We start from the raw sequence: 13,777 nt of genomic DNA, 5'->3' as shown, positions 1-13,777 counted from the left end.
CAGGTGGAGGCACACAATGCTGTCCTGGTGGTGGTGGGAAAGGGGAACAGACCTGCAGCGCTGGAGGCACACACTGCCCATCTGGTGGAGGGGGTAATCAGAGCTGCAGCACTGGAGGCACACACCGATGGTCTGGTGGAGGGGGGACAGACCTGCAGCGTTGATGGTATACTGCTGCAGGTATTGTGGAGGTGGGAAAGAAAAATAGACCTGCAGCACTGGAGGCACACACTGCTGGTCTGGTAGAGGAGGGAAACAGACTTACAGCGTTGACAGTACATCGCTGCAGGTATTGTGGAGGTGGGGTCGGTAGCGGCCCGTGGTAGGAGTGCTGCCGGGCGCTGACGTGGAGAGGGGGAGGGGCAGTGTGAGGGTAGTAAACTACAGATTACGACAGATTAGAGCTAAGTAAACATATAAATAAATAAAACGAAATTCATTGCATGCACTGCATTGCATTTGGCGAAATTCGTTTTATTTATTTATATGTTTACTTCCCTCTAATCGGCCGTAATCTGTAGTTTACTACCCCCACCGTGCCACTCCCCCTCCCCACGTCAGCGCCCGGCAGCACTCCCACCACGGGCCTCTACTGGGTGGGGTAAAGAAACAGACCTGCAGCGCTGAAGGCACACACAGTTAGTCTGGTGGATGGGGGAAGGGAAACAGACCTGCAGTGTTGACAGTACACTGCTGCAGGTATTGTGGAGGTGGGGAATGGAAAGAGACCTGCAGCACTGGAGGCACACATCAGGTCTTGTCGAGTTGGGGGAGAGAAACAAACCTAGAACAGTAGAAGCATATTAGCCAGACAAAGTAAGTAGGTATATGGACAGACACAGACAAGAACCATGGGATTGAGGGCAAGGAGCTAAGGAGAAGCAGAACAGGAGATTCGCAGATGAGGAAAAAAGAAGAGAGAATTGAGCAAGGTGGTAAACTTGTATTAAGGACCCTGTGGAGATCCACAGAAAATAAACACATATCATGAAAAGTACATGGCTAGGTGAAAAAAAAAACTACCACAAATATACTGTTGTGGTAAATGTATCAAGTTTTCCAGTGATTTCCACGGATGTCATATATTTTAATGTGCTAAGCTGAGTATAAAATATATTTTCCATTTCTCACGGAGGATGAAGAGTATTTGTCTCTTTAGATTCAGAAGAATCTTGACAAAAAGATAACACAATGTGTAATGTCGATGCACAATTAAAGTACTTCATAATTAGGAAATTTGGGGCATATTATCAATAACCGGTGTTAAAATTATCGCCGTTTTATCGGCAGGAAACTGCCGATAAAATGTCGATAATGGGCTTGATAATACGCCCTTGTTAATTCCCATAGAAGCCCATGTTCTGATGTTAACATGGGCTTCTATGGGAATTAGCAAGGGCGTATTATGAAGCCCATTATAGCCGTTTTATCTGCAGTTTCCTGCCGATAAAACGGTGATAATTTTAACACCGGTCCTTGATAATATGCCCCTTTGTTCTCAGACACGACATCTCTGACACAGCACGTAAAACACACACGCCCCAATTCACACTAAGTCATTGTGGTGGCTGGTGTTTGGAAGGCTAGTTAAAGACACTTAGGGCCCCATTAGGATGTCGGGCGGATTGCCTCCGCCTGAGTGGCGGTGGCCACCGCCACCCTGGCGGAGGCAATCCGCCCGACATCCTTCCCTGCATTCCCCCCGCCATATTACGATGGCGGAGGGGACCGCAGCGGTGGGAAACACCGCCCGCCTGTTTACCGCCCCGGTCGCCTGTCGGCCGGGGCGGATAAGTGATAACATGGTGGCGGTGTCTATCAGACACCGCCAGCCATATTAGAATAGGCATCTGACAATGCCTTTCCGTGACGGCAATGCCGCCACGGAAAGGCAGGCGGACTTCACTCTGGGGGCCCCCTGCGGGCCCCCAAAGTGCAGCACAGTAGGGGGGTGCACACAGGGGGGTACCTATGGTACCCCCATGCATTTGCATAATGAAAGCAGCAGGCACCGCGCGGTGCCTGCCGCTTTCGTCATGCAAATGCTGCAAAGCATTTTCAGCATTGTGGCGGGCGGTCCAGAGTGCACCGCCCACCACAATGATGGGAATACAGGATGCGCCCGCCACTGTGGCGGGCGCATCCTAATGCTGCCAACGGGACCCCTGCCCTCATGGCGGCCGGTCCCTAGTACCGTGAGGATGGCGGGCGGGCAAAGTCCGCCCGCCATCCTAATGGGGCCCATAGCCGCGATTCCACTAAAATTCGGATGGAAATGGAAACAAGGACATTTAAAGTAATTGGCATTTGTTTTCTATAAGTCTTGGTTCATTGGCTTGTTTCCTATTCTATAGAGACACCTGCAGCATTGAGTTTCTCTGGAGCACTAAATGAAATGGGCTGAGTTGTGATATAGTGAATTGGGCCCCTAGGGGTTAATAACATAACAGGTGTATTTGTAGAGCACATTGTTATAATAATGGGGTGTCTCTGCACTATTGACAGATCACAGATATGTGTTATTACCCATCGGAATGGCCCTTGCTTTATCAACCCTGGACGGATGAAAGGCTGAGTAAATCTTCACCATCGGGTGAAAGGTGCGGCTGCATGGGGCCACAGGGCCGCCAGAAGGTGTTAGCAAGAGAAGACACGTTGAAAGAGGTGAATGTTATGTCCTCTCTGAATCCAAGATAACCCTTTGCTCCATCAAAAAGGCACCGTCATCATTACCCACCACCTTTTCAGCATCTTCATCGTCATCATCACCATTCTCACCATCAACCTCATAAACCTCAACATCACCATCCTCCTTCATTCACTTCCTCATCATCATCATCCTGATCATAATGAGGATGATGATGATGAGTATTTATAGAGGGAGACTGCTACCCAACAATGGGTGACCTGGCACTAGAGCTGATGAAAACAGAGTACTCAAAGGAATAACCAGGTTTTCAAGCCCTTGGCAGATGTAGGATGGTTTGATTCATGTTGAAGATCAGAGGGTTGAGCAGACCACAGCTATGGGGCTGTGAAGAAGGCTCGCCTTCCCAACCAGGACCGAGAAATTCAGGGGAACTACTGCCAAAAGGCATCTGCATAGTGGAGCATGCGCCCAGGGATGACCAACTGATTCAGGAATGGATAACAGCTGGACTGCCATTTTGAATCTATAAGTCAGAGACACTAGGCCTTTAAAATCCAGGGCTGATGCACAGGCAACTAGAAGCCAGCTCTATCATGATGAGAAATAGGTCAGCATGTGAGTATTCTTAATTAGCTGGATGCCAAGTTTTGAATCAATTGCAAAAATTGAAGGAGTGTTTACGGAGGCCAATGTACAGTGAGTTACAGTAAACAATGATTGACAAGACAATTGCCTAAATCACTGACCACCAGCAGTCACTTGGATGTAATGATATTACCTTACGCAGCATGCGTAGACAACGAAAGCAACAAAATTGGCAATTGTCATTTCATAACAGTTGAAGAAGCATCAAAGGTGATCCCTGGATCCTTTGTAGTCAGCAGGGAGTGGGGCTGCACACATCTCGAAATGCCACCAAGATAGGGCAAAATAAGAGTGGTAACGGCATATAGAAGCACCTCAGACTACTCTCTATTCAGAATGAGAGAATTATTTTTCATCCAAAGAACCACAGCCGACAAACACGCATGAGTATTACTGGCAGAGGTGGAAGACTGGTCTGCGACCAATGCTACATTTTTCCTATCACCCACATAGGCCAGAACGGAGATGCCAAAATATTAGATAAGGTGGCCCAAGGGAGCAATTCAGACACTAAAAAGTGTCATCATCATTGTCAATCTGCTCCTCAGACTCATGTTCATGATTCTCATCATCATCATACTCAGCAAAGTCATCATCATAGACTTCCTGGTTACCATCAACTTCCTTATCATCGATTTCCTCATCATCATCAACCTCCTCGTCATCATCTTCATCAGAGTGCCTAAAGTTGAATAGGTACTCAAGAGCTATGAGTTCAAGGTTCTATGTCATCCTCTGCACAGATATTACTATTTCCATTTTTCTGGGCACAAGTAAGCCTGGCTCTGTTTATAAGTCAATTGACACTATGTAATAAGTTTCAGAAACCTTAATTTTTTAGAACACAACCTCAAGCATGAATTAAAAGAGCTTCCTGTTATTGCAAGTACCTGCTAAAAGAAGTGGTCCACTGGGTATTAGTAACATCTAATAAATAGCTTGCACTACACGTGTGTAGTGTTAGGGTGTGCCGCTACATTCAGGACAATGCTGAAGTAACTTTGGTCAAAGTGCCTTGTTTTCTAGGGTTTCAATGCAAAAAGAACCGTATGTTGGCAACAGTGATGCAAGATGTGATGTGTCACGGTGAATTACGGAAGGCAAGAGAAATACAATGGCCTTGCATTATACTAATAGTTGTAAACGAAAAGTGAAGAATTGTAAGAATAAAATATCAGGAAAAATGAAACAAAATAGGGACATAGCAGAGTAGAGTATTGGGAAGAAGAAAGAGAAATGAGATACCAAACCAACGCCCAAAACATATGAATAAATCTGATGTAAACAAGTAGGGCCCGATTCACAGAATTAACTTAAGACTCAACCTAAACTTACTACTATTTTGGTATTCACAGAATGCACTTACTACTTTTGGCATTCACAGAATGAACTTACTACTTTTGGTATTCACAGAAGTTAGGATTTTGTCTTAAGTCTGTCTTAAGTTTGTCTTAAGTCTGTCTTAAGTCTGTCTTAAGTTTGTCTTAAGTCTGTCTTAAGTTTGTCTCATGACTCAACCCACTGAAATAGTTAATCGCAAATGCAGTTATATAGGAAGCAGAAGAACCGTTGCTAGCCGGTGTACACATATATATTCCCCTATAGAGCTCCCCCTCCGCTGCCCAGACTGTAATCACTCCTTCCGGAACACTCCGTCGGCCTCAGCCCAGAAATACAGCATGTACGCACTAAACTGCCGATCACTTCCTAAGCACTGCACACAAATTGCCATGCTGCTTGAGGAGCGCCAACCAGATGTGCTCTTTTTAACAGAGACGTGGCTCACGGCTCATTCGGAGCCCGATATAGTTGTAGCCTTACCAACTGGATATCACATTCTCAGGCTCGACAGACCGGAAGGGAGAGGGGGTGGTCTGGCCATTATTACAAAGGACCAGTACCACTGTCGTACTACAACAGATACCATCCCTGGCTGTGAGAGTCTGGAATTTTGCATAGAGCTCGACGCAAATAATTCCTTCTCAGGTACCTTGATTTATCGCCCCCCTGAGTCCGCCAAATCATTTCTCAGAGCCCTCCCAGAAATCTTAGCAAAAAGAATTCTATTGACAGCCAACCACACAGTGTTGGGAGACCTCAACCTGCATTTTAACTCGCCATCAGACCATACCGCCACGGAGCTATTAGATGACCTTGGAGCCCTCCAACTGGTCCAGCTGGTTACGGCCCCAACTCACGAAAAAGGCAACCTCCTGGACCCTATTTTTAGTAATTATTCGGACCTAATTACGGATCAACCTATCCCCCTTCCATGGACTGACCACTTCCTGGTTCCGTTTACCTGGGTCACCTATAAAGTCCCCCAGTCAACCCCTCAAACTACAATGAGGAGGAACTGGTCAAAACTCCCTGTGGAACCGTGGAGACGTGAGTTGGACTCCACCCGGCCGTCACCTTGCCTAGACTCCAATGTGGCATATGATAACTATGTAAGCTGGATCACAAAATCCTTGGATCCACTTTTGCCTCTCCGCAGGTCATCCTCAAAGCGAGCGCGGAAATCAGCCCCCTGGTTTTCCGACTCGCTAAGAGAGCTGAAACGCCTTTGCAGACAACGAGAGAGAGCTTGGCGCTTAGACTTCCTCCCGGAAAAAAAGGCTTCCTATAGAGAGGCGATCAGAACCTATAAAGAAGGGGTCAGGACAGCCCAGTCACTCTACTATTCCGATAAAATTTTGGAATCCAAATCTAGACCCAAGGAAATTTTTAATATAATAAAGCAATGTACCAGTGCCGTCACTGCCCCCCCTCTGATCAAAACCCAGGAGCAATGCAATGAGCTGGCGGAATTCTTCTACAATAAGGTATTAAATATATACTCCACCTTTCCAGCCATGGCCGCAAATCATGAGGCGTTTGAGTCATTTCTCCCGGAAAATCCCCCCCCCCCCCCAGGCCAATCGACTCCTGAACCGATGCTTGATCATTTCCCCCTCCTGGACCTGGACACCTTAAACAAAGTGGCACGCCAAGTAAAGTCGGGCTCCCCCCATGACCCAGCTCCTCCAGGAATCTTGATGCAGGCAGGCGAAGTCACCCTCCCTGTAATCCTGGAATTACTAAACCTGTCCATATCCACATGTACAGTTCCCATTGCGTGGAAGCAAGCCATGGTTCGGGCACTTTAAAAAAAACCTAGCCTAGACCCTGATGACCACTCTAATTACCGCCCCATCTCACTCCTCCCGTGGGCTGGCAAGGTGTTGGAGAAATACATAAATGCCCTGCTGGGCCAGTTCCTGGAGAATCATTCACTACTTCACACGTCCCAAACAGGATTCAGACCAAAACATGGGACTGAAACTGCCTTGTTAGCAGTCGCCGAAGAATCTCGAAGGATACTGGATCAGGGAGGATCAGTGGCAGTGATCCTCCTTGATCTAAGTGCGGCCTTCGATACGGTCAGCCATGCCACTCTGCTGAACCGGCTCCAGAACATCGGAATCTCGGGAGACGCATTAAGGTGGTTCAGTTCCTTTTTAGCTGACAGATCTTTTCAGATCTTTGATGGCGACACAACATCTACCAGCAGGCCACTCAGCTGTGGAGTACCGCAGGGCTCGTCTTTGAGCCCTGTACTATTTAACGTATACATGGAGCCTCTGGCTGGGGTAGTCGAACCGTACGGCATTAAGATCGTGTCGTACGCCGACGATACCCAGCTGGTGGTTTCATTGGCCCAAGACAACAACAGACAACCCTCGGCTGGCCTGCTGAACTGTTTGGAGAACGTGAGGGAATGGATGACCAACTCCTCCCTCAAATTGAATGGAGGAAAAACAGAGCTCATGCTCTTAGGTCCAGCTTCACCAGTACCCTTTACCTCCTTGTGGCCCGACGGTCTAGGCGCACCCCCTACTCCCAAGGATAGTGTGAAGAGCCTGGGAGTATGGCTTGACAACAAGCTCTCTTTCTCCACTCAGGCCACCAGGCTGTCTGCCACCTGTTTTGGTCTACTTAGATCACTGAGGAAGGTTCTTCCACTTCTGCCTTTAGATGCTAAGAAGGTGGCGGTACAAGGCCTTATCCAGTCCCGTCTGGACTCGGATAATGCTCTCTACCTCGGGGCACCCGAGATGACCCTTCGGAAGCTTCAGGTGGTACAAAATTGTGCGGCACGTACCATACTCCAGATTCCACGATTCCAGTCGGCCAGACACGGCCTGAAAAGCCTACACTGGCTGCCAGTGAAGCAGAGAGTGGCTTTCAAGGCACTGTGTATCACGCATCGGGCCTTCTGGAAGACCGGCCCAGCAATCAACAACAGCCTGGTCACCCCCTACCACCCTAACAGGAACCTTCGGTCTACGAGTGCCTTTCTGGCAGTTGTCCCTAGAGTGAAGAGAGCTAGGTCGGGGGGTAGGCTGTTCTCGCTGAACGCCGCCAAGCTTTGGAATGCCCTGCCCCTCACTCTTCGATCTACATCCGACCTGCTCTCATTCCGTAAAAAGCTGAAAACTGTCTTATTTGCCAAATCCCCTTAGTTCCTGCTCCCCCGGCCCCGTCACGTCTCTGTTGAACTCAGCGCTTGGACGCCTCTGGGCAGCAATTGCGCTTAACAAATCGATAAATAATAATAATAATAATGTAGTGAGGGGGGAGGGAATTATAACTGTAGGGTGGCTGGAAACACAAGAAGGAGTAATGAAGATGCAGTAGGACCAAGAAGATATTATAATGAGCAAACATGGCCAAGAGTGGGCCAAAGGGTGCAAGAGCAAAATGGCAGATAAGAGCACGAGCAAACACTGCTGCTATGAACACTACTATTAATGCTGCTGGTACTACAACTACTACTGCTACTGTTATTACTGCTTCTTCCAATACTACTACTCCTTTTGTTAATCTACAGATACCACTGCTTCTAGTACTATTACCACTAGTAGGACTAATCTTACTACCACTCCTACTGCGGCTACTACCGATATCACTACAACTGCCCGTGCTGCTGCTGTGGCTACTGCTGCTACCACTAAAAGTGCTCTACCACAACCATTGGCGCTGCTACTTCTGCTGATTCTACTAACACTACTTCAAATATTACTAGTACTGCGGTGCTGCTACTACCACTAGTAGCGCTACTATTAACCCTCCCCTGACCACTGCTACTAGTGTAATCATTGTTGCTGTGTTATTGCTGAGGTTGTTAGCTCTGGTACCGTCACTAATAATTGCAAGAATTATAGTATTATCATTGCTATTATTTCCTTTTTTTAAAGGAAGTTGATGGAAGAGAGTGAGGTTGGCCCTCAGGTGAGGGGTGGGCTCACAGAAAGAGAGCGGGCAAAGTTGTAGGAAGAGGCGTGAGGTTCTGGGTGCCTGTGACTAGCTTGGAATTGTACAAGTGGTTTGCACGCCCACTGCCACAACATTATAAATTAACATCAGACGCATTCAGCGGGCGTGCTGTCCCAGTGACCTATTTATCCCCTGTGTGTGCATTAATGAAGAAGGTGGGGATATATTTCATCCTATCCAGGAATGCGGGAGGAGGGCGTACCCCAGCTTTTAAAGGAACCCTACAAAGAGTATCCGAAGTACAGGAAGGGTTCCGGGAGGGTCATTTTTGGGACACGAGGTCTTTAAATGTCTGCATTTAAAGGGCACCTCCATAAAGAGATGGGTTGATATTTTCAGAAACAACGGTGTAAAATGAATCGAGTCAACCGAGAAGTACAAAAAACAATGCCCCACGAGAAACACGTGAAGGATTCGTGAATACGAATCGCCGACGTGTTTCGTGTTTCTCGCGGAGCTCTGTTCTGATGCTTCTCAGTTACAATCGGCTCAGTGAGACCTGATTTCAGTGTTGCTTCGGGAGTGTAGCGGATCCTTCGTTCTCGGATGTTTAAAATGAATTGTGTGCGCTGAAATTACATTTTCAACCTCGGCAAAGTCAACAGAGATCCGCAGCCCAGCTGGGCCAATCGGCAAAGGAAAACTGGAGCACTAAAACTCTGAATCTCATTCGGCTTTTGACAGTTCTGTTTGTAAGTGCACCTGTGGCTGTAAATGGGAGAGAGGTGTGTAAGCACTAGAGACACAAAGAGCAGTTCTCCTTTATGGGCTCTTTGAAAGAAAGCTGGATGCCTGATGTTTGCATACAAATCAAGCACCGGCAAGGCCAATCGGTCTGGCGTGGTTGCCTTGGCTTTATCAATGCTTGTGTTTTTTTATAAAACGTTGTTGTTGGGGAAGCTACGATATCCTCGCCAATATAAAAAAACATTGGCTAACAGCAATAGAATTTGTTGGTCTCAAAGAACACACATTACTATCGTAGCTCCGAGCGCGGAAGAACTATTTTGCGCAGGAATGTGTTCCTTGGGAAAGGGAAGAGTGCTGTCACTCACAGTGAAGTTAGCCAATGGCTGAAGTGGACTGATTCATTGCCCCATGCTGTGTCCTGTAGTCGCTCAGTCTCATGAAATGTAAGACTGGATGTCTCTAATGATGCTAATATGCTTATTTTTCGTTTATTTCTGTAATAGAGGGGCATATTATCAAGGACAGGCGATACATTATCGCCTCTTTTATCGGCAGGAAACTGCCGCTAAAACGGCGATAATGGCCTTGATAATATGCTCTATGAATTCCAATCGAAGCCCATGTTAGATGTGAAGACATCTAACATGGACTTCGATTGGAATTCATAGAGCATATTATCAAGGCCATTATCGCCGCTTTATCAGCAGTTTCCTGCCGATAAAAGTGGCGATAATGTATCGCCTGTCCTTGATAATATGCCCTCGTTATTCACAGTGATGTTAGCATCACTTAACTTCATCGAAATGTTTTTGTACTCATTCTGCCTAATCGATTCGATTTTGATTGCACTGCTCTCAGTATTCGGTGTACGCTCAGTACAAACTTTAAAACATGTGTGTGGTTTAAAACTCATAACAAGGTTAAAGGTTAAAAGCAGTTAAAAAATAAAGAGGTTTACTCTTCATACTCAGTTGCTGGTGAACGTCTATTAAGAGATTAGCCGATAAGTTTTGAGAGCACCTTTACACATATTGTTTATTGTTGTCGTTTTATAATCTTTAATGGTTGTATATCAGCTCTGCATATTGAATGCTGTAATTATGTATTTGTTTTAAGGCCGTCATCTGAAATAAACATATATTATGGAATAAATATAACGATGGTGTTTAAAAAAATGTCAACCATTACCATGAGTTTCTTTGGGTAAGTAGAAAACACTACTAGTTACTAAAGATAAGGAAGCCAGCAACTGTTTAGGAAACTATAGCAGATATATTTTTTGAAAATGTCTTTCAAACTTAAAATATTATATATATAAAATGTTTATAAGTCATTAACTTGTACAGACTAAGCTCTCGAGGAAGAAGAGTAGTGTAGTAGTGATGGAAGACGTCCTAGTTCTCAATTTCTTCTCTACTTTGACAAAATGGTGAGAATTTGTTCTAATTCTAGATTGAATCTCTGATAATATATTTGCCCCTTAACCTTTAGATTATCTTCAGTGAGGTAATCTATTTAGTTACTCAAACATTTAGACTTCACAATAGTTTCTGAATTATTGACATTCACACACTGGTAAATTATGTTCATAGTTTGCAAAGCACTAGAATGCTTGGATCCAGACATCATCTCTGGACTCTGACTAGCATCCCTCCAGGTGCAACACCGTGTAGTGCTAAAGGTGACTTACCTATGAATTCGTAGACCAAGTCCTTGACGAGATGCCCCACTATGGCGTACGCCACGGCCACCATGACCAGAGCGGCCATCAGGAGGTACAGCACTGCCTTGGGCAGAGGGACGGGCTCCTTGGGGGGCGGCTTGTAGTCCTTGTAGAGCTGCTCATCCTCAGACTCGGAGTACGAGTACTGGAAGAGGTGGTCCAGGCTGGTGGTGAAGTTGGTGGAGTTCATGGGGGGCTCGCTGCTGGCGATGATGCTGGTGGGCTCGGGGTCTTGCAGCACGCTCACCACGCTGCTGGTGGTGGCCTCCACCGTGGTGATGCCCTGGTGTACTAGGTTGAGGGTCTTATTGATGCCTGGGAGCAGCTGGGAGAGGAATGAACCCCAATCTTTGATGGCACTGATGTTGCATATGATCATAATGAGGATGAGTCTTCGGTCCTGCGTGGAGAAAGGCTAACGAGAACCTGGTGGTACTAGAACACAGACAAGGCGTAGCGTAAACAGACTTTGGAACAACCAAATGTAGGCTGCAAAGCAAAACAAAAATATTCCCCTCCGAGTCGCAGTTTCAGGGACTCTGCTTTTGTCAGCATCAAAAATTTACTTTTCCTTTATATTGTTGCATAAAGTTCAGGGCCCAGCCTATAGACCCTGGACGCATCATTTTCCCTCCCGAGATAGTTCGATTTATCAGATATCTCCACAGACACAGGTCTCACCCCGAACACTAATCTTGCCTTCAGTATCCGCTTCCATAATAAAATTCTCCTTTAATTAAGACTTAAATGTCCTGAATTTTCTCAGCAGAAAGAAATCAACAACAAAGTCCGGTTGGCCCCAACTATTGCACGACAAAGGTCACCGTCTGCGCTGCTGCGACCGAAAGCCCCGGCTGGCGACGTCCATGTTCCCTTCAGCAACCGGTGTCTTTCCAGAGGCCGTCATTTTTGGCGGGCTTTCTTCTGTGGAGCCTCCTCCCGACGGCTTGGACCAATATAACTGAGAGGGGACGCAGCTAGGCTCCTCTTTAAATGGTAAGTCCATGCTCAGCTTGGAAACGCATCTTGAAAGCGCCCCTAGAAGCCCGCGGACGCTGGTCTGACGCCGGCTGCTGCCGAGCAGCGCTCACCCACCTGTTGATGCCGCCGACGAGGCTTGTCCGGGCTCTAAAGTCCCTGCCCACGCAGCACCGAGCAGTCCCCGTGCTGTCCTTGGCACTGCCGGCCGGTTCCTCTCCGTCTCCCGCGGGTCATTACGCCTCCCTCTGGTAGCTTCGGTACCGAGCTGTGCGAGCTGTCTGGGAGCTGTGTGATTGGCACCGCACTGCCTCCTCCCAGCAGGGAACTCCCGGGCGTGGAGAGGGATCCTCAGAAGCGTAGATTGTATCCACGGGGCTCGCACTGGGCGTGCAGCTGGTGTCACTCACAGCAGTGGACGGGGCCGGACAGACCACACCGCGGGGGTCTCAGTCACTCACGACTACCGAGCTGAGCTGTCCGAGGAGGGAATCGGCATTCTTCAATCCGCATCCGAGTGCTGAATCGACTCCTTTTAAGGTGATTCCAGGAAGGGAGCTGTCTGTATGTTGAATACCCCCAGCTCTCTCTATCTGCACACAGTCAAGGCGCTTCCCCGACTCCCAACACGCTCCGTCCTTGCGCCGAGTACAGACAGAGAGCTGTCGAGGCTCTGAACACACTGCGTCCTTGAGCTGGGTACAAGCACACAACTTCCCAGGTACTGAACGCACCCACTCCGTCCTTGAACCCAGTACAGGCAGAGAGGAGCCCCGGCACTGAACCCACTCCGATCTCGAGGCGAATACAGGCAGGGTGTTACCCAGACTCTGCACACACTCCGTCCTTGAGCGGAGTACAGGCAGAGAGCAGAGCAGGTAATGAACGCAGTCCGTCCTTGACCCGAGTACAGGCAGAGAACTGAACAGGTACTAAACGCACTCCGTGCTTGAGCGGAACACAGGCAGAGAGCTGAACAGATACTGAGCGCACTCCGTACTTGAGCGGACACACAGACAGAGAGCAGAACAGGTACTGAGCGCTCTCCGCCCTTGACCCGAGCAGGCAGAGTGCTGGCCTGGCACTGAACGCACTCCACAGGCGCACGGATTCTGCACACCCTCCGTCTTGGAGCGAGTACAGACAAAGAGCTGCACACAGTCTGAACACAAGCACCCTGCCCTTGAACCGACTACAGGCAGAGCTGCCCCGGCACTGAACCAACCCCCTCTGTTTTTGAGACGAATGCAGCGTGCTGTACAGATTTTTACACACTCCGTCCTTGAGCCAAAAGCAGACAAATAGCAGGATAGCTACAGAAAATAGTGTGTTCTTTAGCTGAGAACAAGCAGAGTGCTGCCCAGGTACTGAGCCCACTCCGTCCTTGCTTCAAGCAGAGATAGCGACCTGCCCAGACCCTGGCAGCAGTTCGTGCTTTTGAACCGGGTACGGGCAGAAAGCTGCCCAGCTCCTGGCAGCTCCTCATTCACCAGACAAATCCAGTAGAGTTACGTGTCGGTTTCCAGGTGCTGAAGATCAGTCAGTAACTTTCAAGTGCTGGTGGTCAGGCAGGAGCTGTCCAGTTGCTGGAGATCAGGCAGTAACTTTCGAGGTGCTGGAGGTCAGGCAGGAGCTGTTCAGGTGCTGGAGGTCAGGCAGGAGCTGTCCAGGTGCTGAAGGTCAGGCAGGAGCTGTCCAGGTGCTGAAGATCAGGCAGGAGCTGTCCAGGTGCTGAAGGTCAGGCAGGAGCTATCCAGGTGCTGAAGGTCAGG

At 48.0% G+C, this 13,777-nt stretch overlaps 1 protein-coding gene across 1 annotated transcript in view; it reads right to left on the bottom strand.

Moving 5' to 3' along the window:
- The window catches only part of LOC144807844 (uncharacterized), a 351,402-nt gene extending 339,747 nt beyond the window's left edge, over positions 1-11,655 (bottom strand). The window contains exon 1 of the mRNA XM_078673481.1: positions 10,995-11,655. Coding sequence (XP_078529607.1) covers positions 10,995-11,406 — 412 coding nt within the window. The 5' untranslated portion in view covers positions 11,407-11,655. The remainder of the gene's footprint in view (positions 1-10,994) is intronic.
- Positions 11,656-13,777: the final 2,122 nt, after the last annotated feature.

This window comes from Lissotriton helveticus, chromosome 1_2, assembly GCF_964261635.1.
Source record: "Lissotriton helveticus chromosome 1_2, aLisHel1.1, whole genome shotgun sequence".
Classification (NCBI taxonomy): Eukaryota; Metazoa; Chordata; class Amphibia; order Caudata; family Salamandridae; genus Lissotriton; species Lissotriton helveticus.
This window is presented reverse-complemented; position numbering and strand designations above follow the sequence as displayed.